Here is a 26,653-nt window from a genome sequence, read left to right on the forward strand (position 1 = left end):
GAGACAACAAAGCATCCCCAGTGCAGATTTATCTGCCAGTGAGCTTGGTGGGGGCTGGAAAGCAGCAACATTTGCAGTAATTTCTGGTGTCTCACACCCAAATTTCCCCCGTGACTGATGGCAGGGGCTCGTGTGCTAAAGCAGCTAACAAGTGACAAATGTGAAAAAAAGATTGAAGAAATAACTCAGAAAGTCTGGCTGTTGTGGGGAAACAGAGGAGGAGGTGGAGGGTGTGAGTGTGCACACATAGAGAGGAAAATGACACCCGCAGGAGCCCAGAGCAGCATCCAGAGGCTGAGGAAAAGCACCAGGTGCCTGCTCCCAAACTTTGGGTGGGATTTAGCCTTCCTTGGACACAGAGCAGGCCCAGAGCCACAAGGTGCTTCTCTGCCAGGTGATATCTGGAAACTGGGGGTTACTATGGCAACAGCTTTATTTATTTAATAATTTATTTATTTATTTTAAACCCAGGGGATCCAGGTTCCCTCCAGGTTATCACTGCCTTCCCCAAAGCCCAGGGGATCCAGGTTCATTCTGGTTATCGATGCCTTCCCCAAAGCCCAGGGGATCCAGGTTCATTCCAGGTTATCAATGCCTTTCCTAAAACCCAGGGGATCCAGGTTCATTCTGGTTATCAATACCTTTCCCAAAGCACAAGGGATCCAGGTTCATTCTGGTTATCAATGCCTTCCCCAAAGCCCAGGGGATCCATGTTCATTCTGGTTATCAATACCTTCCCCAAAGCCCAGGGGATCCAGATTAATTCCAGGTTCTCCATGCCCTCCCCCAAAGCCAAACTCCTCTGCCTGCAGCTCAGGAACTTTAGTTAAAGCTGCTGAGAGTTTCCTCAGGGAGCAAAGCCAAGCAAGCCCACTGTCGAAGCAGCTGTGCCATTCTGTAGCTGTGGACAGGTAAAATCATTTCTGTAGCAGCTCTGACTCTCCCCGTTTCCCTCTCTGTGTCCTGCCAGATCAATTACTGTTTGTAACCTCCATTAGATCTTCAGGAGAAAGGCAGAAACACAATCTTTTTCTCCCATTAATCAGGGCAGTTTACAGAAAACATCAATTTAAAATGTTAAGGCCAATTTGCAACCGGTATTGGCAACAATTAAATTGGCCTCCAGAAAGTTGCTTTTTGACACAGTGAAGAATGAAATCTTTATGAGCACGTTGTGTGTGTTGGGCCTCCCCTGGCTCCTGATTGCTGATCCTATCACGCTCCATGGAAGTGTAAACAGAGGTGAGGAGCTGGAAGCAGAGCTCCATTAGAGTGTGCCAGAATCGGTAAATGTCCCCTCCCCTCTTGCTGGACCCCTGCCCAGATATTGCAACTCAATCTATGCTCTGCCTCCATCACTATCAGCTTCCTTCTGTTCCCAGCTGGGTTATTTTCACTTTAAACTGCACAAAAATGCACTGGGACAGAGGCTGGCTGCTTTATCCTTGGCATTGTCACCCAGAGCAGTGAACTGCAGCAGGGCCCAGGGGCCACAGCCCCCACCAGAGCAGTGACCACGGGCTCTGAGGGACCTTTGCCATGAACCAGCTCAGCTTGCAGAGGTGGCAGTGCAGTGGCCATGAGCTCTGGGAGGCTCTGAGGGACCTTTGCCATGAACCAGCTCAGCTTGCAGAGGTGGCAGTGCAGTGGCCATGGGCTCTGGGAGGCTCTGAGGGACCTTTGCCATGAACCAGCTCAGCTTGCAGAGGTGACAGTGCAGTGGCCATGGGCTCTGGGTGGCTCTGAGGGACCTTTGCCATGAACCAGCTCAGCCTGCAGAGGTGGCAGTGCAGTGGCCATGGGCTCTGGGTGGCTCTGAGGGACCTTTGCCATGAACCAGCTCAGCCTGCAGAGGTGGCAGTGCCATTCACATTCTCTGAACACAGAGACATAATTCTCTCTCACAGATTTATTCCCGGAGAAGCACAGAGAGAAGAGAAAACAAGTCTTATCTCTACTTACTGCTCCTGCTGTTTTTGCACATGTGGAACGTGTTATGGAGATTGTTTACCTGAAGTGATTTGGTCAATTGGATTCTGCAGAGGGTTGTTTTGATTCCTTGGCCAATCACTCAAAGCTGTGTCCTGGCTGTCTCAGACAGTCACGGGTTTTTAGTATAATATTCTTTAATATAGTATAATGTAATGTAATATGGTTTAATTTCAGCACTCTGAATCGATGGAGTCAGATGCCAATCCTTTCCTTTGGTGGGGGTCACACTGTTTTATTACAGGTGACAGTGCAGGTGGTGCCACAGCCCCCACCAGAGCAGTGGCCACGGGCTCTGAGGGACCTTTGCCATTAACCAGCTCAGCCTGCAGAGGTGACAGTGCAGTGGCCATGGGCTCTGGGTGGCTCTGAGGGACCTTTACCATGAACCAGCTCAGCTTGCAGAGGTGGCAGTGCAGTGGCCATGGGCTCTGGGTGGCTCTGAGGGACCTTTTCCATGTAGAACCAGCTCAGCTTGCAGAGGTGACAGTGCAGTGGCCATGGGCTCTGGGTGGCTCTGAGGGACCTTAGCCATGAACCAGCTCAGCCTGCAGAGGTGACAGTGCAGTGGCCATGGGCTCTGGGTGGCTCTGAGGGACCTTAGCCATGAACCAGCTCAGCCTGCAGAGGTGACAGTGCAGTGGCCATGGGCTCTGGGTGGCTCTGAGGGACCTTAGCCATGAACCAGCTCAGCCTGCAGAGGTGACAGTGCAGTGGCCATGGGCTCTGGGAGGCTCTGAGGCACCCTTGCCATGCAGAACCAGCTCAGCTTGCAGAGGTGACAGGGCTGGAGAGTGACCTGGTTCAGCCCTGAGTGTGTGAGGAGTCCCTCACACCTGAGCTCAGGTGTGGAGCTCTCCCAGACCTCGCCCAGGGGAACTGGGAGCCTTTCCCAGCACGAGGCACTGCTGAAGCCTCTGGAGACCTGAGGGATGAGGTTCTGCTGCAGCACCCACAGCCCAAAGGGCTCAGCCAGGGCCTGTCCCTGGCTTGTCTCAGCTCTGCTCAGCCCCAGCCCAGAGCTGAGGCCAACACTTTGCCTTTGGTTTTCTTGCAGCAGATTTCTCTACCTGGGGCAACTCCTCCACAGCCCATGTCCCCAGGGCATCCCCTCCTTCTGGAGCATGCCAAGGGGATTTTCTGGAGGTTTTCTCTAAGCTGGCACACAGCAGCAAGGCTTGGCTCATGCTGAAGACGATTTTATTGTCTGCAAACAGCTTTTCTCCTTGGTGCAGGCTCTGTTTCCTTCTGGCCCTTCAGCCACGTTGGGAATTGAGTTTTCTTGCCTCACTTCCCCTTGCCTGAAGCTTTAACACCCTCAGCCCCTCTGACCTGAAAGGCTCCCCAGGGTTATTTATTGGAGCAGGCCTGAGAGGGAGCCATGCCCTCCTCCAGGAAAGGACACATCAGCTCGTGCTGTTGGATTTAAAATATTTGAGGAGGAAGGGAAAGGGAGTACATCTGTCACAATCTCACTTACAATCAGTGAAGTTAATGGAAAGATTCCTTCTGACTCTCCTGGGCTTTGGACAAGGCTCTGTGCTGCAACATTAGCAAATAATGAAGTTCACATCTCATCAAATCCTCCTCAGGAAAATAACTCTAAAATATGTGGCTGGCCTTTTGCAGCTCTCTCCCAAATCTGTCCCTGGTCTGTCAGCTGTGCCAACACCTCTATCTCTGGTGGTAAATCACTTCTGTGGATAAGAGCTGCCCTCTAAAAGACCCCCCCACAGATGTTCCACCACTGCCAGTCCCAGGGGCTGCCCCAGGGCTCAGAGAGGCCCCTCCCAAAAGCACGGAGGTAAATTTTGAATGTCCAGAACATGGCTTTCAGTGTCTGAAATGCATGGAACCTGAGAATCTCCTGAGCTGGAGCCACAGGGATCGTGAGTCCAGCCCCTGCCCAGACCCCCAACAATCCCACCCTGGGCACCCCTGGCTGTCCAAACCCTCCTGGAGCTCTGGCAGCCTCGGGGCTGTGCCCATCCCTGGGGAGCTTGGGCAGTGCCAGCACCTCTGGGGGAAGAACCTTTCCCTAAACCCATCCCAAACTCCCCTTGCCCAACTCCAGCTGTCCCCTGGGTGCTGTCCCTGTCCCGGAGCAGAGATGGGAGCTGAGTCCTGGGGAGTTCTGTCCTCTCTGTATCCCCCCTGGCAGCCCCACAGCACAGAGCCAGTGCTGTCCCCTCCCTCTGAGGCTGCTCTCTGCGTGTTTCTCCTCCTTGGTGCCCATCCCAGAGGTACAGGGCCTGAGCTCAATGTGAACCATGGAATCATTAAAGCTGGAGAAGATCTCCCAGGTCAGCAAGCCAAGCTCCCTGAGGAGCTGCTGTGCTGCCCGTGGTGCTCACTTGGGCTCTGGCCCTTTGGGGGGTGCTGAGCTCTTTCCACAAGTACAAATGCTGCTCCTCCAGCTCCTGCTCTCACCTGTGGGCTGTGGTGCTGCTCTCCCACTCCTCCAGTGTCCAGTTGTCCTGGTTTAGGGCAAACCTGGGAGAAAACCTCCAGAGGGGGTCCCCCAGAAAGCAAACCCACACGGCCCCTCTCCCCAACTGGTTCGGGGAGGATTCCTTGGAGAGAAGTGGAAAAAACCTGTTTATTTAACAGGCACAGCACTCCCAGCACACACAATGAACAATACTGGGTGACAGCACTCTGTCACTGCTCTGAAAAAGATGACAAATTCAGAAAGTCTCTCCTGGGGTGGTCGCTCTGTGATCAGTCCCTTGGCTGCTGCCCAGAGCAGGCCCCGCTAGGCCACAAAGGGGCCCAGGCCGGAGCAGGCTCGAGTGGCTCTGAAAAAGGGAAAGAAAAACACTCCAGGGAAAAATGTAGACTGCTTAGCTAAAGTAACTAATGAGCAGAAGCAGGAGGAAAGCAGGAGCAAGAGCGAGAGCAAAGCAAAAAGCAAAAACCGCACTATGTACTGCCTCGTCTGTGTGTCCCACCAGCCATGGGGGAGCCGCTGATAACAAAACAAAACAAAACAAAACAAAACAAAACAAAACAAAACAAAACAAAACAAAACAAAACAAAACAAAACATTCGCTCTTCAGAGCCAGTCTTGAAGGCACAGAACATAATACCCAGCATAAACAGCACACACGGATGGGGTTACAAGTGTCACAATGTCACCCCAGGCCAGCAGCCCACCCTGCAGGAGCTGCCAGCCCTGGTCACACTGTGGGGACCCGCGCTGGTGGCACAGGCAGCTCCCAGCCCTGTGTTCAGTGGCAGGTGACACCTGTGAACATCACTCTAACACAATTGTCAGAGCGATCCTTGGTGGAGCTGATGAAATATTTACCTTGCAGCAGCTGTCAGGCCATGAGTGTTTCCCTGGCTGCTGCCAGCTCGCTCCTGAATTGTTGATGAGCTTTAATGGCACTGCCCTCTGCCATCAGGGCTTTGCTGGGGCACTTGCAGTTAGCCACAGCTCCTCTGCCCTGCTCCTGAGGGCACCCCTGGCACAGCACTGACCCCCACCAGTGCCCCATCCCACCCCTCAGCATGGCCTGGGGTCCCCAGAGCCACCCTGCCGTGTGACAGGCTCAGGTGGCACTGCTGTGCCCAAGCTCAGGCCTTGGGGACTCTGCAGCCAGTCTGGGCACAGCAGCAGCCCTCAGAGGGTGGCTCCTTCTGGGTGCCTCCCTGAGGGATGCTGAGACACAGGACAGAGCCCAGGTGTTCCTCTGGGGGATGTGAATCCTGCCCAGGACGAGGCCACCCCTGCCCTGCAGACAGCCCTGGGCCCTGCAGGCCACCAGCTCTGCAGCTGCTCAGGGAAGCAGCTCCTGCTCCTAAGGCACGCTGCTCTCCTTGACCTATTTGCTCATTACCTCCACAAATGTGATTTTGATTAAGGAATTTTCCTAAGTAATTACTCTGGCATTAGCAATCCAGCCAAACAGAAAATAGTCCAAAAAGCAAGGTGGCCTGGTGGCTGCCCTGAAGGCTCTTCTGAAGGGAGGGAGCAAAACCAGCCCTGCAGGGCAGCTGGACACAGCTCTGTCCAGTCTGGGGGACAGCTGGACACAGCTCTGTCCAGTCTGGGGGACAGCTGGACACAGCTCTATCCAGTGAGGGTTGGTCTGGGGACAGCTGGACACAGTGAGGGTCAGTCTGAGGGACAGATGGACACAGCTTTGCCCTGCCCATGGGGACACAGGTCCTGCAGGTCATATCCCAGCTCCGTGTGTGGCTTGTGCTGCTCATCACAGCTGGGGAAAGTTTCTCATGGAGCTGCAGGCTCAGGGGTTAAAGCAGTGAGTGTTGAAATGAAAAGGTGCTGAGCTCTTGCTTGGAGCAGCAGGAGAGCAGCAATTCCAGCCCTGTTCCCAGGGGACAGGCTGAGTGCAAGGAGCTGCTCAGGGTGGCGGTGCCACCTCCCAGCCTGGCTGACAAGGGCCACACCTGCCACATCCCTGCCAGGACACCCAGTTAGGCAGGAATTGTCCCCTGGCAGGGTGGGCAGCCCTGGCGCAGGGCACCCACAGCACGGGCAGGGCAGCATTCCCATGGGAATGTCACTTTTTTTTCTCAGGTGAAGGAAAGGGTGGTGGGACCATGTGGGGACAGAGGTGGGCAGGGCAGCATTCCCATGGGAATGTCACATTTTCCTCTTTCCAGCTGCAGGTTCAGGTGAAGGAAAGGGTGGTGGGACCACATGGGGACAGAGGTGAGCAGGGCAGCATTCCCATGGGAATGTCACATTTTTTTTTCCCAGATGCACATTCAGGTGAAGGAAAGGGTGGTGGCACCACGTGGGGACAGAGGTTACCTGGAGCAGTCACTGCTGGGCTGGCTGGTGTGAGCAGAGGGGCAAACAGTGACAGGAGGAGCTGCAGGGCATGGCCAGCTCTGGCCACCATGGCCTGGGACAGGCATCCAGGAAAGGGTCATGGAATCCTGGAAGGGCTGGCTTGGAAGGGAATTTGGTCCTGTCTCAGCTGCCTTGCCACCACCCCACGGGTTCATTGGGAATGGGAACTTTGATCTGGCTGCTGAGCTGGGAACCAGGGCAGGGACAGAGCCAAGCTGCTGCTCAGGACAAAGAGGGTAAAAAGAGGATAAAAACCAACCAGGAGGATTCCCAGCAGGTCCCCAAAACCCCCCACAGGTACCCCAGGGAATGAATGGATAAGATCCCAAAAGATTCTGAGTCTCTGAGCGATGTCCCCTCTCAAAATGATTTAAGAAAGGATCTGAACACTTCAGCACTTCATAAACTGCAACAGGCACCATCTCCAGGCACAGGAAGTTCTGCCAAGAGCTTTTCCCTGCCTTTCCTGACCTCAGCAGGATTTGCCCCTCAAGTCCTGGCTTTTCTTTCCTGATTGCAGCTCCCTTTGAGATGGCACTTTTTGGAGTTGTTCTTCCCAAATCCTTTGCTTCCCAGAGGAAAGCAGGAGCCATGAATGATTCCTTGGAGGGTGTGAAACACAGCAACTCACATCCTTGGACTGTGAATTCCACACACCCGTTTATTTACTCACAATTATAAACAGAGCACTTCATAAATATTCATAAGGAGGCTCCCAAGGCCCAGCTGAGAAAATCAGTGTTATCACCATTTCCCAGTTCTCAGGCTGAGGCACAGGCACAGACACTGCTGGAATTGGGCAGTTTTACAGAATTCCTGTTAAAGTTTGGCTCAAGATCCCCCAGCTCCTGAATTCCACTCAAGTTTAGCAGGGAATTGTGCAGTTTTACACAATTCCTGTGAAATTTAGCCCAAGATCCCCCAATTCCTGAATCCCACTCATGTTTAGCAGGGAATTGTGCAGTTTTACACAGTTCCTGTGAAATTTAGCCCAAGATCCCCCAGCTCCTGAATCCCACTCATGTTTAGCAGGGAATTTTGCAGTTTTACACAATTCTTGTGAAATTTAGCCCAAGATCCCCCAATTCCTGAATCCCACTCATGTTTAGCAGGGAATTTTGCAGTTTTACACAGTTCCTGTGAAATTTAGCCCAAGATCCCCCAGCTCCCAAATCCCACTCATGTTTAGCAGGGAATTGTGCAGTTTTACACAATTCCTGTCAAAGTCTAACCCAAGATCCCCCAGTTCCTGGATCCCCCCCACATTTAGCAAGGAAATTTTGTGCAGTTTTACAGAATTCCTGTAAGGTTTAGCCCAAGAGCCCCAATTCTTGAATGCCCCTCGTGTTTAGCAGCCTGGGTGGCTCAGCTGTCCCACTGAGCTGGGATTTGTGGTCCCAGGCTCTGGATCAAGCTGATCCTGGCAGAGATCAGGGTCAGTCCCCCCTGAGCTGTGGTGGGGGATGCTCCCCTTGCAGCCTGGCCCCCCTCAGCCCCCGAGGGCATTGAAGAGGGTCCAGAGCTGCCAGGCAGGGCCAGGGGTGATGTGCAGACCTAATTTCCCTGGAATGGTGTCTGAGGCAGATCTGGACAGCTTTGGCTGTGCACAGCTGACCCTCCAAGGGCTCTCTGATATCAGGGAATGTTTATCTCCAGCCTTAAATCCCTGCTGGGACAGTCCCTCCTCAAGGTTCTCCCTCCACCTGAGAGGAGCAGGTTCTGCCTCCCTTCTGCTGATACCCTTGAAGCCTGGGAGGTGTGATCAGCTCTCCCCGTGCCCTTAATCACTTTCCTTAGCCTATATAATTAAATTCCATCAGGTATTGCAGCTAATTTTTGAGGAGCTCCTGAAGAACAAAAGCCAGTTTGGTCGCAGGTGAACAGAACAAATTAATTAGGAGGGGAATATCAGGCTCTCTCTAAATGAGATTCCAGCAGAAGCAGCACAGCTTGGCTGGGCTCCCCAGCCCCTGAGCTCACTTCCAGGGGTACAAAGTGTTCAGGGAGGGGATGGGGCCTGGAGCAGCCCCTGCTGGAGCCACTCCTGGGATTGATCCCAAAGCAGGGCACGGGGAGCTGCTGCTGGAATCTCATTTAGAGAGGTGTAGGGGGATAGAATATAAGAAAAATAAAGATAGTGCAGAAAGCAATCTCACCCCTAAGGAGCTGCAGCTGGGTTAATTATCAAAGATTAGGAGCAGGCCTGACTTTACCAGGCCACAGCTGTGACCAATGAGAAGAAGAGTGCAATAAAAGAGTGGGGTGGTGGTGAGAAGGGAACTGGGGTCAGTTGGTTGTTTTGTGAAGAGGAAGGAGTCAGTGTTCTGAGGAGCTGCCCACCAGAAACACCAAGAAGGTGTGAAACCTTTGTGATGAGGAGACAACAGCATGCAACCCCTGCAATCAGATGGCAACAGAGAGGGCTCCTTAAATCTCCTTAGAGGAGAGGCTGGGCCAGCAGATTCCTCCCGTGTGCTCTGGGCATGGCTCCCTGTCCTCCCTGCCAATGTGACCCCAATAAAAGTTACTGGGGTGCTGAGCATTCCAGGGATGGAGCAGCCACAGCTGCTCTGGGTGTCCTGTGCCAGGCCCTGCCAGCACCCCTGTACAAATCATGGACAGGACAGCACTGCTGGGAACGTGTCTTGAGCTGTTTATTTTCCAGCATCAGCCTCATTGCATGGGTATGGCAATGGGAAGATGCCAGCAGCTCACATCCCAGGCAGCAGACACAGAACTCAATGGTACAACTTATTTTAAAAGTTTTTTGACCAATCACACAGAGCGGGTTTGGGTCTGGAGCTGAGCCTCCCTTGCAGTCCAAGATGCCCCAGTGTGAGTGGCAGGACAGGAGATGGTGCAGAGCACTCTGCAAACACCTCCCAGCCCTTGTGGCAGCTCCTGCCCTTGGGCTAGGGCTGTTCTCTGTGCAAAACAGCCCCAAAAGGATCAGTCCAGCTCTGTTAGGTGGGGAACAGCCCCAAAAGGATCCCTGCAGCTCTGTTAGGTGGGGAACAGCCCCAAAAGGATCACTGCAGCTCTGTTAGGTGTGGAACAGCCCCAAAAGGATCACTGCAGCTCTGCTAGGTGGGGAACAGCCCCAAAAGGATCAGTCCAGCTCTGTTAGGTGGGGAACAGCCCCAAAAGGATCAGTCCAGCTCTGTTAGGTGGGGAACAGCCCCAAAAGGATCACTGCAGCTCTGTTAGGTGGGGAACAGCCCCAAAAGGATCAGTCCAGCTCTGTTAGGTGGGGAACAGCCCCAAAAGGATCAGTCCAGCTCTGTTAGGTGGGGAACAGCCCCAAAAGGATCAGTCCAGCTCTGTTAGGTGAGGAACAGCCCCAAAAGGATCCCTGCAGCTCTGCTAGGTGGGGAACAGCCCCAAAGAATTGCTCCAGCAGAAATGAGCAGCACCAGAAGCAAGGAGGCTGTGGATACTCCAAAAATTAATATTTTTTTTCCCTTTTCCTGCAGAGATCTGTCTGACAATGTCTGTGCTGAGGAGCTGGATGTGAGGGCTCCTCCCTGGGTGCAGGGTTCTTTTCCCCAGGGCAGTTTGTGGCCAGGCTGAGGTCAGATCTCTCTTTTGCATCTTGCAAAAGTCTGTCCACGCCAGTCCCTGTCTGCCCTTCTCGGGGTGATGTAATCTGGGCTCAGTAATAACATTTCCAAGAGGTGGATAACAGCATTTTAGTTCAGCTCTAATAATTCTGTTAAAGCAGAGCTGGGGTTGTAATTGCAGTTTGTGGCCGAGGTTGTTCCATATGTGAGTTCTGTAGGATGCCTTTGTGATGAAATGTTCCCTCTGAGCTCCGTGCCCTGAAGAATTTGCCTTTTTTTTTTTTTTTTTTTTTTTTTTTTTTTTTTGTGACAGGCAGAGCACTCTGCTCTCTTATAACCAGAGGAGGAGGGGAGAAAGAAGTGTGTTGTAATAAATGAGCCAGGACTCCATTTTTCTTCATGCAGGAAAAGCCAAATCTTTATTGTAGAGGTCATATTTATTATTATTATTATTATTATTATTATTATTATGTCAAATCTTCCATCTTGACAATACATTCCCACTCAGTTCATTGGTCAGCACGTGGCATTTTGCACAGATATCAAACTTCTGTGGTTTTAGTTAGTTTACACTTTTTTTCCTGCTAATTCTCATGGGACAGATCTTATTGTTTATCCAGGTGCACTTGTTTTTCACCCCAGGAATAGATTGTTGTGCCAATGAACTTTATTTTCAAGCTGTTTTCCTAGGAGAACTTGCAAACTGCCCTTAGGAGAAGTGACAGGCTGGATATTAATTTAACAGAGCAGGCCTGATTTCTTGAGGTCTTTCTTTTATAATTTCTCCACCTGTTTGCAACAGGAGTGAAATTCCACCCTGTTCCAGTCTCTGCTGGGGGTGTGGAGCTGTGCTGATTTTCCTGGGACAGTGGCAGGTGTCCCTGCCATGGCAGGGGTGGCACTGGATGGACTTTAGGTCCCTTCCAGCCCAAACCATTCTGTGATTCTATAAAAAAATCCCTGAAATCTGAAATAAAATGAAAACCACTCCATCTGTGCTGGTTTCTCATGGTGTTTTTTAGCTCTCTCACCAGGGCAACCCAGAGGTTCATTCTGGTCTGGGGGAACATCTGGGAGGAGTTCCAGGAGCTCCTTCCCAGCCCAGGGCACAGGCAGCTCCAGCAGCTCGTGGCTGAGCCCCCCTGGCAGCTCTGCAAGGACTCCCAGTGCCTCGGGGAGAGCACAGCTGGAGGCAGGAAGGAGGAAAACCTCCCCTCCAGTGGAGAAGGAAATGGGGAATTATTGAAATAAATCCCAATATTGCTGGGTGGAACGTGCCTGGGCTCGTCCAGCCCTGCTCTGGACCAAGGGCAGCAGCTGTGGTGTTTCACCTCAGAGACACCTTTGGCTGGCTGGAAGTTGCAGGCAGGCACTCGGAACGAGTCCAGGCATGGCAGAAACTCAGTTTACCTCTGGTGGAAAAGGTTCAGGCCACAGTGAAGAGGAAAGGGAGCGGATCCTGCCAGAGGGTTAAATCCAGAGTTTATTCCAGGGTGACAGAGCTCTGGATCTCAGTAACAGCTCCAACAGAATCCCGACCTCATGGTCTCTGTGAGTTTTAAGTCCACAGGGAGGGGGGAGGGAAAGGACAGGTGAGCCACCAACCAGGTGGGAGGGGGAGGGTCTCAGGGGACAGTGACACCTGGACAGGCCAATGACCCCAGGGCTGAGAAGCATCTTTTGAACTCTGCCAATCACACGAGGCCCTTGCTGGAATGTGGAGCTTGAGGGACAGCACCTCGGAAAGGGGGCAAGGGGGAGGGGAAGGGACAGGTTGGCACACCTGAGAGGAACTGGGACAGGATATTGCTTCACACTGCAACAGGGAATCTCCCTGTCTGTGCTCCCACTGCTCTGCTGGGCACCTGCATTTGGGATTGCTCCAAGAACCCCTTCGCTTCCAGTGGGAAACACCCTGCTCAGGATGGGATTGTGGCAAATACATAAAATAACAACACCTGGATTTGGCCCCCCAGCAGCCCCCAGGCCCCTCTAAAAGGAAAAAATCACTCCCAGAATTCTCCCAGAACTTTGCAAGGCCGAAAGAAATGATCACAAGTGAGCAGGAATTAAAAAAAACCAAACCAAAAAGCAAACGTAGCATCCTGTAATATATCAGTGGAAAGGGAAAACCGTGCTGCTTGAAGTCTGCAAATCTGAGTTTCTCCTGGGAAAATGTAACTCCTGTTCAAATGCTAATGGCTCGTTATCACAGGGATGTTTTAATTGAACTACAATGTTCCATAAGCAGGGGCAGAGCAAGGTTCAGAGAGCAAATGGCTGATGAAGAATCCTCAGTCTGCCAGTAAATGTTTGCTTTTTTATAAACTTCCCCTTCTTGATCTGTCTTAAGCAGCTTCTCCAAAGGGAATTGTAAGAGGCAGCTGATTTCAGCTGGAGGTAGCAGCAATATTTGTGTGGCTCTTTTAGCCTGGTTTAAAACAGGGAATTTATGGCACTGCTGGAGCACAGAAATTCCTGGGACAGGAGCAAAAATCAGCTCATAGGACAGCAGAGATGCAGCACATTTTAGAGGAGTGATGGAGAAAAGGAAATCCAGCTGGGCATTGCAGCCCCAGAGCAGCTCTGGAGGCTCCTGGGGACCAGCACAAACAATTCCAGAGCTCTGCCTCCTCTGCCAGGAACCCAGCAGCAGAGCGTGCAGGACGGAGGTGGGAAGAGAAGGGAGAGAACCCACCATGCTTGCCATGGAAGCAGAAAATCCTTCCTTCTTTTTTCTGGATGCCCTTCTCAGGGAATTTCTGGGGGATGCCTCCACACTGGGAGGTTTTTGCCACCACCTCACATTGCCACAGCTGTGAGAAGAAAACTGGGAGCTGCCAGCACTGCCAGGGCTGTGGAAACCCTTGGTGAGTGTGTGCTGACATTTCCAGGGAGCGCTGGGCTGACCTTGACCACAAAAAGCCCGTGTGGGAAGGGAGTGGGATGGATTCTCTATTAGAGCATTTGTCACAAGTGCCAGCACCTCCTGCCTGCCCTGGGAGTGCCTCTGAGGCTCTCCAGCTCCATCCCGGGGTGGCACAGCCTGTGCCAGCCTCTCCTGGCCTGTGCCAGCCTCTCCTGGCCTGTGCCAGCCTCTCCTGGCCTGGCACCCGCTGGGGATGGGGCTGGAGCCTGCTCAGACCCCCTGGGGGAGAACAGAGGGGCTCAGGTAAGACCTCAGCTGCACAGACCTCACCTGTACAGACCCCACTGCACAGACCTCACTTGCACAGACCCCACCTGCACAGACCCCACCTGCACAGACCTCACCTGTACAGACCCCACTGCACAGACCCCACCTGCACAAACCCCACCTGCACAGAGCCCACCTGCACAGACCCCACCTGCACAGACCACACCTGCAGAGCTGCCCCGGCACAGGCAGGAGCTGGAGCTGCCCAGGGAGGCTCCAGGATGATGCCAGGGATGGAGCAGCTCTGCTGGCAGGAGAGGCTGGCACAGCTGGCATTGCTCACCTGGGCAGGAGGAGCTTTGGGGTGAGCTCAGTGTGATCTTTTAGGGCCTGACAGGATCTACAGGAAACGTGGAGAGAGAGAATTGCCAAGGGCTGGGGACAGCACCCAGGGAATGGCTTCAGACTGAGCCAGGGCAGGGCTGGATGGGATCTTGGGAACTGGGAATTGTTCCTGGCAGGGTGGGCAGGCCCTGGCACAGGGTGGCTGCCCCTGGATCCCGGGCAGTGCCCAAGGCCAGGCTGGACACTGGGGCTGGAGCACCTGGGACAGTGGGAGGTGTCCCTGGGACAGGGGGAGGTGTCCCTGGGACAGTGGGAGGTGTCCCTGGGACAGGGGGAGGTGTCCCTGGGGCAGTGGGAGGTGTCCCTGGGACAGGGGGAGGTGTCCCTGGGACAGGGGAAGGTGTCCCTGCCATGGCAGGGGTGGCACTGGATGGGCTCTGAGGTCCCTTCCAGCCCAAACCACTCTGGGATTCCGTGACATTTGGGGACCTTGGGGGGCAGGTGGGAGCTGCCCTCGGGCTGTTCTAACCCCAGACCCTCTGCTGGGGCTCTGGGGACAGTGAGTGGCTGCAAGGGAAACAGGGAAGGTTCCAAAGCCTCGCTCATTCCCAAGGTGCTGCCAGAGAGCCTGGAATGGGGTGGGAACAAACAGCTTTTGGGTTTTTTTGCTGCTGCAAAGCGGAGAAGGGCTGTGGAGCAGCGTGGGCCAGGCAGGACAGAGCCCCAGCTGCTCCACCTGGAGCCTGGGTGCCCTCCTGGTCCTGCCCACCCTGCTGTGCCCCAGCCCAGCACCTTCTGCCACCTCCGCACAGGCAGGAAATCAGGGAAAATGGAATTTCCCTGGGATTCAGCTGCATCCCTACAGCCCCCAGGCCGCCCCCCTTCCCTCCCCCTGCACCTTTCTTATCTCTGCCTCTCCCTGGAATAATAGGAGCAGCAAAATTAACAACATGAAAAGGGGAGGAGATGATAAAGAGTATCTGAGCAATCATCTGTGTCCTCATTTCAGAGCTCGGCATGGTAACAGGCAGGCAGGGTGTGCTTCTCCTTTTGCCTTTATTAATGTATTAAAATATTAAAGAGCTGGGTGTCTCTAGAACCTGCAGCGTTGTCAGGGACCGGGAGAGCTCTGAGGAGTCTTTGGAGGAGCACTTGAGGAGCTGTCCCAAAACCCGAGTTTGCTGGGCTGCAGCCTGGACAGGGGGACACTGGCACCTGGGGACAGAGCCCTGCCAGAGGGGGACACTGGCACCTGGGGACAGAGCCCTGCCACAGGGGGACATTGGCACCTGGGGACAGAGCCCTGCCAGAGGGGGGACACTGGCACCTGGGGACAGAGCCCTGCCACAGGGGGACATTGGCACCTGGGGACAAAGCCCTGACACAGGGGACATTGGCATCTGAGGACAGAGCCCTGTCACAGGGTTTAAAATTAAATGTAAATATAAATATATAAATCTAACTTATAGAAATAGATATGTAAAAATATATTTAAATAATTACAATAGTAATGCTATTCTATTATGAAGATATAATTATTCGAATAATAGTATTATATTATTGTATATTATATACATTAATTATATAGAGTGAAATATATATTCATATATAAAAATATAGGTACATATATAAATATATATGGAAATGTATAAATATATTATATTATATTATATTATATTATATTATATTATATTATATTATATTATATTATATTATATTATATTATATTATATTATATTATATTATATTATATTATATTGTATTATATTGTATTACATTATAATATATGATATGATATGATATGATATGATATTTATTATTTAGTAGGCATTATATATTATACGTTATATATTATATATTATATATTGTATATTGTATATTATATATTATATATTCTATATTAATCTAGAAATAGAAATAAATAGAAGCATGTATATATAAATATATAAGTATCTATAGCTATATATAAATATTTACATAAGTACAACTAAAATAGATAAAAATATAGATGTAGATATACGTACATGCACAGGGACGGAGTGGCTGAGGGTGTCTGTGTTTCCTTTTCCCTGCAGGTCACTATGGGAAGGATATTTATCGCAGTGGAGGGCCAGATCTCCATAATTTCATCTCCTCCGGGTTTGTCACGTTAGGACGAGGACACACGAAGGGTACAGTGGAAACCATTTTTTGCTAATCCAATGCAATGAAACGATTGTTTGCAGTCCGGAGCTCGCAGCTGGCTGCCCGCAGCTGGAGCGGGGCCGGCCCGGGAGATGCGGGGCTGGGCTGGGGCAGGACCTGCGGGTCCTGGCAGGGCGGGCCGGGCTCCCCGGGCTGGGCAGCGGCTCCTGCAGCTCCGGGGGCTCCTGGCTGCTGCCGAGGGAGGGCAGCGCTGGCCCGGGCAGGCAGCGAGCCCTTCCACACTGGGGGCTGGAGCTCCTCTTTGACTTCTGGGCTTTTCTTTTAGCTCTCTATCTATCTATTTATTTATTTAGGTGGTGGGGGGGTTATGATGAATATTTTATAAAATTATTTCTTTCTAGCTCCTATATTTTCTGTGTTCCTATAATCTGTGATATAATGTACAAAGAGGACGCCACAAACCTCTCCATGTGCTGCTGTGTGTATGTTCTGTGTACATGTACTCTATGTAAATACCTGTGGGGAGACAGCTTGAACACAAAGCCCTGAACACCCAGCGGGTCCTGGTGCCACCAGAGCCGTGTCCTGGTGCCACCACAACCCCAGGCAATGTTCACTGACAATGCTTTTGGTGAGTTTGTCTGGCGCACAGTGAGACGTGCTCGGAGTGTCCTCCTGTCCCCAGTGCCACCGGTGGCCTGGCTGTGACAGCGGGGCAGCATGTGCCATCCCTGTCCCCTTCTGTGTCCCCAAGACTGCTGTACCCCCTGCAGACACGATGTATGTGGAGATTCCTCCCTCACCAATGTACTGTATGTGGAGCTGTGTCCTCGTGCTCGCCTGGTTGAACGCTCCTGTGCTGTTTCTGTGGATGACCGTGACTCACAAATGATTAAAAGACCTTGATATTTTTATTTTTTTTAAATTTTTTTTTTAAATACATTTCCTGCACTTTTTCCAGTTCTCCACGAGTGTCATCCAAAGTAGTGTCGGTCCTGTAGAACTGTCAGAGAAGAAACAAATCTATGTATATTGTCTGTGTATGTCTGTGTGTGCTTAAATAAAGTTTACTGAGGCTGAGGCAGCACCCGTGGGACTTGTAATCCAATACCCTGTAATCCAATACCCTGTGATCCAATACCCTGCAATTCCAGACTTGTGATCCAATACCCTGCAATCCCAGATTTGTAATCCAATACCCTGTAATCCAATACCCTGTGATCCAATACCCTGCAATCCCAGATGTGTGATCCAAAACCCTGCAATCCCAGATTTGTAATCCAATACCCAGTAATCCAATACCCTGTAATCCAATACCCTGCAATCCCAGATGTGTGATCCAAAACCCTGCAATCCCAGATGTGTGATCCAAAACCCTGCAATTCCAGACTTCTGATCCAAAACTCTGCAATCCCAATCCTGTAATCCAATACCCTGTAATCCAAAACCCTGAAATCCCATATTTGTGATCCAATACCCTGTAATCCAATACCCTGCAATCCAATACCCTGTAATCCAAAACCCTGCAATTCCAGATTTGTGATCCAAAACCCTGCAATCCCAGACTTGTGATCCAAAACCCTGCAATCCCAATCCTGTTCTCCCATCCCTGCAGTCCCAGATTTGTTACCCAATCCCTGCAGTCCCAGTCCAGCTCTGCACCCAGGGAAGGGAAGCAGAGGAGCCTCAGGTGGGCTGGGAGCTGCACTGGTTCCAGGAAGGACCCAGGGGTGACATCTCACACAGGGTGTCCCCATCCCAAGGGAGTTTTATGCTCATGTCCTGCCACATCAGGAGCGTTTTTAGGGGCAGGTAGCAAAGGTGCCCCAGGAGTGATGTCCCCCAGGAGTGGGGTGTCCTGGTCGGCTCCACCAAGCCCTGGAGATCCCTGAGCAGGGCTGTAACCCCAGCCCTCTGCCTCAGGCAGGTGAGTTATCCTCACCCCACACCCCTGAGGCACCTCCAGCAGTTTGCTGGACAAAAAGGCTGCTCCCAGCTCCTTCCCAGGTGAGAACCAAACCTCCTCTCCTCCACTGGCTGCAAAGGCTCTGCTCTCCTGTAGGGCTCCAAGGGTTTCCACACCTTCTCCTGAGCACATTTCCAGTCCCTGGCCAGGGGGACAGTGGGCACTGGGAGTGCAGCCTGGTCATCCACCACAGCCCTCAGACAGTGTGGGGTTTCCAAACAGAACAAAAAGCTTTGTTCTCTCAAGAAATGAATATTGTGGCTGTTTCTAGACATCAGAACGGACTGGCCATGGAATTTACCTTTCAGCTGCCTGTAAATCACCTGGCTTTTGGACAGTGCTGTCATGTTCATTTCTGGTTTCCTAATGGCAAATTCCCCCACTGCTGGGTGGTGAGAGTGATGAACACCTCACACCTGCTGCAGGACCTGCTTGTGCTCGTGTGTGGCTTTGTCTTTGTCTGTGACACGACCTGATTGTCTGTCTGTGCTGTGACAGGGGCACATGGGCTGTCCCAAAGGACTGAGGGGTTCTGTCATTGGGATTGTGCCTGAAATGCTTGGATTTGGGGAAATACTGTGTGACAGATTTCCTGAGTTCAGCTTGAAGTCACCACCCAATACCTGTAAGAGAGCTTCCACCAGGGCTTTACATGAGTGGGTTCTGTCCTGTTTTCTCCTATTCCTAGTTAGGTGAGTGGGTTCTGTGGTCTTTTCTCCTATTCCCATTGAGATGAGCAGGTTCTGTCCTGTTTTCTCCTATTCCTGTTTAGATGAACAGGTTCTGTGCTCTTTTCTCCTATTGCTATTGAGATGAGCAGGTTCTGTGCTCTTTTCTCCTATTCCTGTTTACATGAGAGGTTTTGTGCTCTTTTCTCCTGTTCCCACTGAGATGAGCAGGTTCTGTCCTGTTTTCTCCTATTCCTGTTTACATGAGCAGGTTCTGTGCTCTTTTCTCCTATTCCTGTTTACATGAGCAGGTTCTGTGCTTTCTTCTCCTATTCCTGTTGAGATGAGCAGGTTCTGTGCTCTTTTCTCCTATTCCTGTTGAGATGAGCAGGTTCTGTCCTGTTTTCTCCTATTCCTGTTTAGGTGAGCAGGTTCTGTCCAGTTCTCTCCTGTTCCCACTGGGAAGAGCAGGTTCTCTGCTCTTTTCTCCTACTCCTGTTTACATGAGCAGATTCTGTGCTTTCCCAGTTCCAGCCCTTGTGTTCCAGCCTCCCCTTCAGCCAGATAACCTCCCCCTGCCCTGTGCAGAGGGTTCTGCCCTGCACTACACAAAGCCAGTGAAGTTTCTCTCAACATTTCCCTGCACTGGGAGACACATTTTGGGTGTTTTCTCAACTGTGCTGTGGCAGAACTCCAAGTGCTGAGTAATATTTAAGAGCTCATCTATTTTGGGCAGAAGGCAAAGCCGTGAGCCATGCCCAAGCACCATGGATACCAAACCAGCAGCTCCACGTGGCTGCCATGCCCAGGCTGGGCATTTATGGCTCTTCCATGGCATCCCCTGGGCCACGCATCCCTGCCTGCCATCTGGGGGCTCTGAAGCCATTCCAGTGCGTGTTCCCCAAACCATGGGCAGCTCCTCTGCTGTCGGGATGGCCCAGGGGTGAATCCTGGCTCCTCAGGCTGTGGTGAGGCACAAGGCAGGAAGGCAGGGCTGATCTCATCCGAGGTTAGGTGGGAGGAGGTTGGATGGTTGGTTCTGAGGTAGCAGTTTTTAATTCTGTGTGGAATTAACCACCAGCAGCTCTGAGGAGTTCACTGGGAGGGCACAGGGCATCTGAGCCCCCATAAGGGAGGATGGATCCCACATTCCTGCGTGGGAGCAGCTCCTGCTGCTGCTGGTGCCGTGGGAGGGTTCAGTGCTCTGGGGACACATGTGGGAGACAGGAGCCAGCTCACCCCTCTGGGATGTAAATCCCAGCTCCCTCAGCCTGTTCCGAGCATCCTGGCACCGCCTGTGTCCCACCCTGGCACTGTGTGTGTCCCACCCTGGCACCGCCTGTGTCCCACCCTGGCACCGCCTGTGTCCCACCCTGGCACTGTGTGTGTCCCACCCTGGCACTGCCTGTGTCCCACCATGGCACCGCCTGTGTCCCACCCTGGCACTGCCTGTGTCCCACCTTGGCATCGCCTGTGTCCCACCCGGGCACCGCCTGTGTCCCACCCTGGCACCGCCTGTGTCCCACCCTGGCATCACTTGTGTCCCACCCTGGCACTGCCTGTGTCCCACCCTGGCACTGCCTGTGTCCCACCCTGGCACCACCTGTGTCCCACCCTGGCACTGCCTGTGTCCCACCCTGGCACTGCCTGTGTCCCACCCTGGCACCGCCTGTGTCCCACCCTGGCACTGTGTGTGTCCCACACTGGCACTGCCTGTGTCCCACCTTGGCACCGCCTGTGTCCCACCCTGGCACCGCCTGTGTCCCACCCTGGCACTGTGTGTGTCCCACCCTGGCACTGCCTGTGTCCCACCCTGGCACCGCCTGTGTCCCACCCTGGCACAGCCTGTGTCCCACCCTGGCACTGCCTGTGTCCCACCCTGGCATCGCCTGTGTCCCACCCTGGCACCGCCTGTGTCCCACCCTGGCACTGCCTGTGTCCCACCCTGGCACTGCCTGTGTCCCACCCTGGCACCGCCTGTGTCCCACCCTGGCACTGCCTGTGTCCCACCCTGGCACTGCCTGTGTCCCACCCTGGCACCGCCTGTGTCCCACCCTGGCACTGCCTGTGTCCCACCCTGGCACTGTGTGTGTCCCACCCTGGCACTGTGTGTGTCCCACCCTGGCACCGCCTGTGTCCCACCCTGGCACTGCCTGTGCCCCACCCTGGCACTGCCTGTGTCCCACACTGGCACTGCCTGTGTCCCACCCTGGCACCCTGGCCCGGGCTGTGTCCCACCCTGGCACTGCCTGTGTCCCACCCTGGCACCGCCTGTGTCCCACCCTGGCACTGCCTGTGTCCCACCCTGGCACTGTGTGTGTCCCAACCTGGCACTGCCTGTGTGCCACCCTGGCACTGCCTGTGTCCCACCCTGGCACTGTGTGTGTCCCACCCTGGCACTGTGTGTGTCCCACCCTGGCACTGCCTGTGTCCCACCCTGGCACTGCCTGTGTCCCACCCTGGCACTGTGTGTGTCCCACCCTGGCACTGCCTGTGTCCCACCCTGGCACTGCCTGTGTCCCACCCTGGCACTGTGTGTGTCCCACCCTGGCACTGCCTGTGTCCCACCCTGGCACTGTGTGTGTCCCAACCTGGCACTGCCTGTGTGCCACCCTGGCACTGCCTGTGTCCCACCCTGGCACTGTGTGTGTCCCACCCTGGCACTGTGTGTGTCCCACCCTGGCACTGCCTGTGTCCCACCCTGGCACCGCCTGTGTCCCACCCTGGCACTGCCTGTGTCCCACCCTGGCACTGTGTGTGTCCCACCCTGGCCCGGGCTGTGCCCTCAGGGCTCCCCAGAGCTGTGGCACCCCCCCAGCCTGGAGGGGATTCACAGCCCCAGATTTGGGATAAACCCCCTGGAGAGGGAACACACCCACTCCACACTGCCTACCCCACATCATAGTGCTGGGTTTTTGGGTAAAACCATGACTTTTATTTTGGTTTTGGTTGTTTTTTTTACTCCCAGTCTCAGACCTTGGCAATAGTTTCCCAGTGGGATGGAGCTCCCTGGGTTTCAGCAGTCTGGGCCAGCAGCAGGAGCTCTGTGGAGCAGATGATAACTCAGATGAAAACCTCTGGTCAGCCCTCAACAGCTTCTTTGTTTTCCTGGTAGCTCTGCAGGAGTGTGAAAACCAGGGAGGGTATTTTCTGCTTCCTGGTGAGGATGCTGCAAAGTGAGGATGCTGGTTGTCCCCAGGCCCTGGCACAGCCCAGTCTCCTCTCCTGATGGGGGTAGCAACTGCAGATGAGGAGCAGGACCGTGCCACCAGATTTGGATCCCATAGTACCTCAGGTTTTGGATCCCATAGTACCTCAGGTTTTGGATCCCATAGTACCTCAGGTTTTGGATCCCATAGTACCTCAGGTTTCGGATCCCATAGTACCTCAGGTTTTGGATCCCATAGTACCTCAGGTTTTGGATCCCATAGTACCTCAGGTTTTGGATCCCATAGTACCTCAGGTTTTTCCCTTTCCCAAGAAGGATGCTGGAATCTACATTTTTCCACCTGAAAAGGAAAAAAAAAATTCAGATGCTAGCCTCTGGTCAGCACTCAACAGCTTCTTTGTTTTCCTGGTAGCTGTGCAAGAGTGTGAAAACCAGGGAGGGTATTTTCTGGAAAAAGCAGAATTTCCCAGCTGAGCTGAGTGCAAGGGCAGGGGGGGTCAGGCTTTTCTGCAGGGACATTTCACAGGGGGAAACAGAACTGTTCCTGCAATCTGCTCCTTCCCTGTGGGCTTTTGCCAGTCCTGGAGGAGCTGCAGAGGCAGGAAACCTCAGGAGGAGTCAGATGTGCCCCGAGCTGCCCAAGAAACTTCCAGAATTGGAATCTCTTTTGGTCCGAGGCTGTGCCTGGGCTCCCTGGCAGGTGTGCTCTGAGCCAGGGCATCCCCAGGAGTAGTTTATTTTTTTTTTAATTTTTTCTTGCTCAGCCTTGCTCTGAGGATGTTCTGCAGTGCCAGCAGGCAGGAAGGAGAGAAAGGGATGAGCCACGAGGGCAGGGCAGGGGTTGTGGCTGCACAGTCCCTGCCCCTGTGCTGGCAGGAGTTTTCCCAGCCCTGCTGCTCGCTCTGGAGCGATTCCTGCCCTGGCTGTGGAGACAGGAGCACAGAGTCACTGCCCCAGGGCTCAGGGCTCAGGGCTCAGGCTGTGCCTGTGTGACCCTCAGAGCAGCTCTTGCTTTGGCAGCAGCCAGCACCCTACCAAAACTAATCAGAACGGGACACAACAATTCACACACACACATTTTGAATCAAATCTTTCAGAATTGCTGCTAAAATCGGCCAGAGGTTCTGTTAACATCTCTCATTTGTGCCCCCATCTCATCCTTACATGTACAGGCCCCTGTGGGGTTGGTCCTCCACACTCATTTTCACCTGCCAGTCCAGGTGCCAGCTTGTCACCTGCCACCCAGTGCTGCCAGCCAGGTGCCAGCTTTTCACCTGCCACCCAGGTGCCAGCTTTTCACCTCAGTGCTCCCAGCCAGGTGCCAGATTTTCACCTGCCACCCAGTGCTCCTGGCCAGGTGCCAGATTTTCACCTGCCACCCAGGGCTCCCAGCCAGGTGACAGTTTTTCACCTGCCACCCATGGCTCCCAGCCAGGTGCCAGTTTTTGCTGCCTGTTTATTTATGCCCAAACCTGTCTTCCCCACTGTCCCTTCAATCCAGAAGTCTCTGCATGACTGGCTGACAGCAGGGCTGGGGACATCCTGTGCAGCACCAGGAGCAGGTCATTTCCCCCTGGGGTGGTTTGATCTCCTGTCCATGGTGTTCCCTCACTGCCCATCCTTGGCTGCTTGTCCTGCAGGCTGAGCTGTCCCTGACAGGTTCTGTATTTCAGCACTGGCAGGTCTGGATGCAAACCAATCTCAGTGCAGACGCCTCAGCTGATGGAGAACATGGAGCTGCTGCAGGCTGGGACACTGGGGTGGCCCCACAGCCCCTCTGGCACAGCCCTGCTGCCTTGGGGCACCCCAAACTGAGCCCCTTTGACAGCCACCACCTCGGGACCGCCGGGGCTGCTGCTCCATTGGCTGTAAATGTGATTCAGAGAGGAGTGGGAGAGAAGAGATTTATTAATTTGCTCCTCATTAGCAGTTTGAGAGATCTGATTCCTCCCTCCAACCCTGCCCTGGCTCCCTGCTGCCATGGCTGCTTCCCCATTGCTTGGCTCGCAGCTCTGTGCTCCAGCTCCTTTCCCAAAGTGCTGCTTTGTACCCTTAATTTATTATTTTGGGGTCTTATATTGCACCTGTCACAACTTCCTCTGCCCAGCACAGCCACAAAACACGCAGTGAATCAGCTCCAAGCTGGAATTTACTGCCTGCCCCCATCATTAGTAACCCACACTTGCAGCAGACTCATTATTACAGGCCAAGGCAGGACTTGGAGGATCATTTTTTTCACACCTGCACCTCTAACTTGCCGTGAATAGATTTGCAAAAATTGAGGGTTAGGTGTGCTGGGTCCTTAAACACTTGTTAGAAATCCCATCACTGGAGAGCTGTGGAGCCTGAGCCCGCTGCATGCCAATGAATCACTCTCTGTTTTTCCTGGATCGTTCCGGATGATGTCCGCGCTGCCTTGGTGAAGATCACCCGCACCCTGATTCCAGATGAATCCCAAGCCTTGCACATTCTGACACCTGATTGTATTGCCTGGGAAATAGGATCACTGGGAGGTGGAGGGGGGCCTGGGAGCCGTGCAGGAACATTCCATGACGCAATAGGACATTTCAAGCCTCTCTGAATTATTTAACCTCCCTCAGACATGGCCTGGCCATTTCTCAGCAGAGTCTGGACAGCTCTGGCTTTTATAGCCCTGGGAGCAGCCAGGTGGGAGGAGAGGGGGAGACCATGGGAAGCATTCCAGAGGCTGCAGTGCTGTGGGAAGGGCTGGGGGGACAGCAGCAAAACCCCCCCAGTCCCTGCTGTCCCCTTCTGCAAGGAGCACTGAGCCAGCAGAGCTGAGAGGGTCCTGTCCTTCTGCCCCAGGAGCCTGGGCAGAGCCCTCTGGGCTGGGGCTCTCCAAGCCTGGTGGTGTCTGAAGTGCAGGGAGCTCTCAGAACTCTGGGCCTGCAAGCCAAAGATGAGAATTAAACCCAGGATTTGATCTGAGACCTTGGAAAAGGCTCCCAGACTCAGGTGACAGAATGGGGATCTGGAGTTTGAAGCAGAGACACATTAAGCTAAGCAGAGGAAAGTTTAGAGTCTCAGAGTTTAAAATATGTAGAAAAATAAAAGTAGTTGCAAAGGTAACTTGCAAAAAAGCAATTGCAAAGATTCAGAGTGTTCTACTGTAGGTTTGTGTGCCACAACATCATTGGCCAAGAAAGCTCACACTGTTGCACGAGTCCGTAATAAAAACATTTAAGGATTGGGTCAAAAGCATAAATATTCCTGTTAGCAGTGTTTTATTGGCCAATAAAGGTGGCATTCACATTCCCTGGACACGATTCCTGTGCCCTGGTTTTTCTCCTGGGAAGCTGAGAGGCCTCAGAGAAAAGGAAAACAATTCTTACCTCATTTGCTTCTCCTGTGCTTTGCTCCTTTGGAATGTGTTTGGAGATTGCTCACCCACAGGTGATTGTTCCATTGCATTCTGCTGGGAGTTGTTTTCACTCTTTGGCCAATCAGGGCCAGGCTGTGTCAGGGCTCTGGAGAGAGTCAGGAGTTTTCATTATTATCTTTTAGCCTTCTGTCTGTATCCTTTCTGTATTCTTCAGTATAGTTTAGTACAGCATTCTTTATTATAATATTGTACCATAAAATAATAAATCAGCCTTCTGAGAGCATGGAGTCAGACTCACCATTCTCTCCCCTCAGTGGGGTTGCCTGCATTTTCAATAAATAAATCCTTAAAAGGTCTTGCAGCTAGGGCTCTTGTGACCTTCTGAGCCATGTGGTGAAGATGTGAGCCAAACTCACCCTTCCTGCCTAGGTGGAAGATAGGAAAAATAAATTGCTCCATCTAAAGCAGCTCAGAGGTCCCATTCAAACTTCATTCCAAACTCCCACACCAGCCAGCATGTCCCACACTGTCAGCAGGGAGCACGAGGGATGGAGGCTGATCTGAGAGCCTCCCTGGAGCTCTCTGTTCCTTGCAGCTGCAGGAGATGGCCACAAGCTGGGCATGGAGCACCTGGAGATCCAGGAGACCCCAGGGGCTGCTCCAGAGCCAGCTCTCAGATGGAAAGGGAGCCTTTTGTCTCCTGGGGATCCCATTGCTCACCCACCCACTGATTTTGGCATTTTTGACTCGGTCTGATCAAAGGGGCTTCCCTGGGGACAAGGACAGGCCTGGGGTTGTCTCTTCTTTCTCTCCTAGAGACAGTGGAAGCCAAAATCTTGTGTCTGAGGCAGGGAAGGGCCACCAGGGCCTTTCTGGGTGTGCACACCCAGGGTTAGCCGGGTGTTTGGGCATCTGGGAGGTCACAGGGCTTCCCTGGCTTTTTGTGACACACCCAGAGCTTGGCACTCGCCTTCCCCACTGCTGAGGGTTCCACTGCAGGGTTCCCTCCAGTTCCCCTGCCGAGCTGAATCCCCCAGGTTTTCACTCCACTGGTTCCCATCTGCTGCACCCAGCCCTGTGCTGAGTGCCATGGATGGGCTTCAATCATCATCTGGAGCTGCAGAATGGATCCCTCTTCTTTCTGTGTGCAATAACAGGGTGACAGCATGAGTGACAGTGGCTGAGAGCAGAAGAAAGGAGCCCTGCCTGTTCCTGGCTGCCCCTTCACAGGGAGTCTGTCAGCTCCCGGGGATGTTTTGGCAGATACCTTTGAAAGCTGAGCTGAAAGCTGGGGAAGAGCTGGCAGGTACAGCCCAGCTGTCTGTGAAACTGGAGCTGCAGCTGCTTGCCACCAGCTCCTCTTTGAAGAACGTGTTTTTCTCTATTGATGATCAAGAACCGTTGCATAAAGAGCCCTCATGATTTCTTGCTATGTGTCGCTGAGGACCTCAGGCTGCTTCTCTCCCCAAAGAGGGAATTTAGCCTCCATGAAGGGTCACCCTGGAGC

At 53.0% G+C, this 26,653-nt stretch overlaps 1 protein-coding gene across 1 annotated transcript in view; it reads left to right on the plus strand.

Annotated features, from left to right (window-relative positions):
* SHISA6 (shisa family member 6) overlaps positions 1-26,653 on the plus strand; it is a 161,817-nt gene that overhangs the window by 16,062 nt on the left and 119,102 nt on the right. The window contains exon 3 of the mRNA XM_059864557.1: positions 15,931-16,026. Coding sequence (XP_059720540.1) covers positions 15,931-16,026 — 96 coding nt within the window. The remainder of the gene's footprint in view (positions 1-15,930; positions 16,027-26,653) is intronic.

Source organism: Haemorhous mexicanus, chromosome 20, assembly GCF_027477595.1.
Source record: "Haemorhous mexicanus isolate bHaeMex1 chromosome 20, bHaeMex1.pri, whole genome shotgun sequence".
In the NCBI taxonomy this organism is placed as follows: Eukaryota; Metazoa; Chordata; class Aves; order Passeriformes; family Fringillidae; genus Haemorhous; species Haemorhous mexicanus.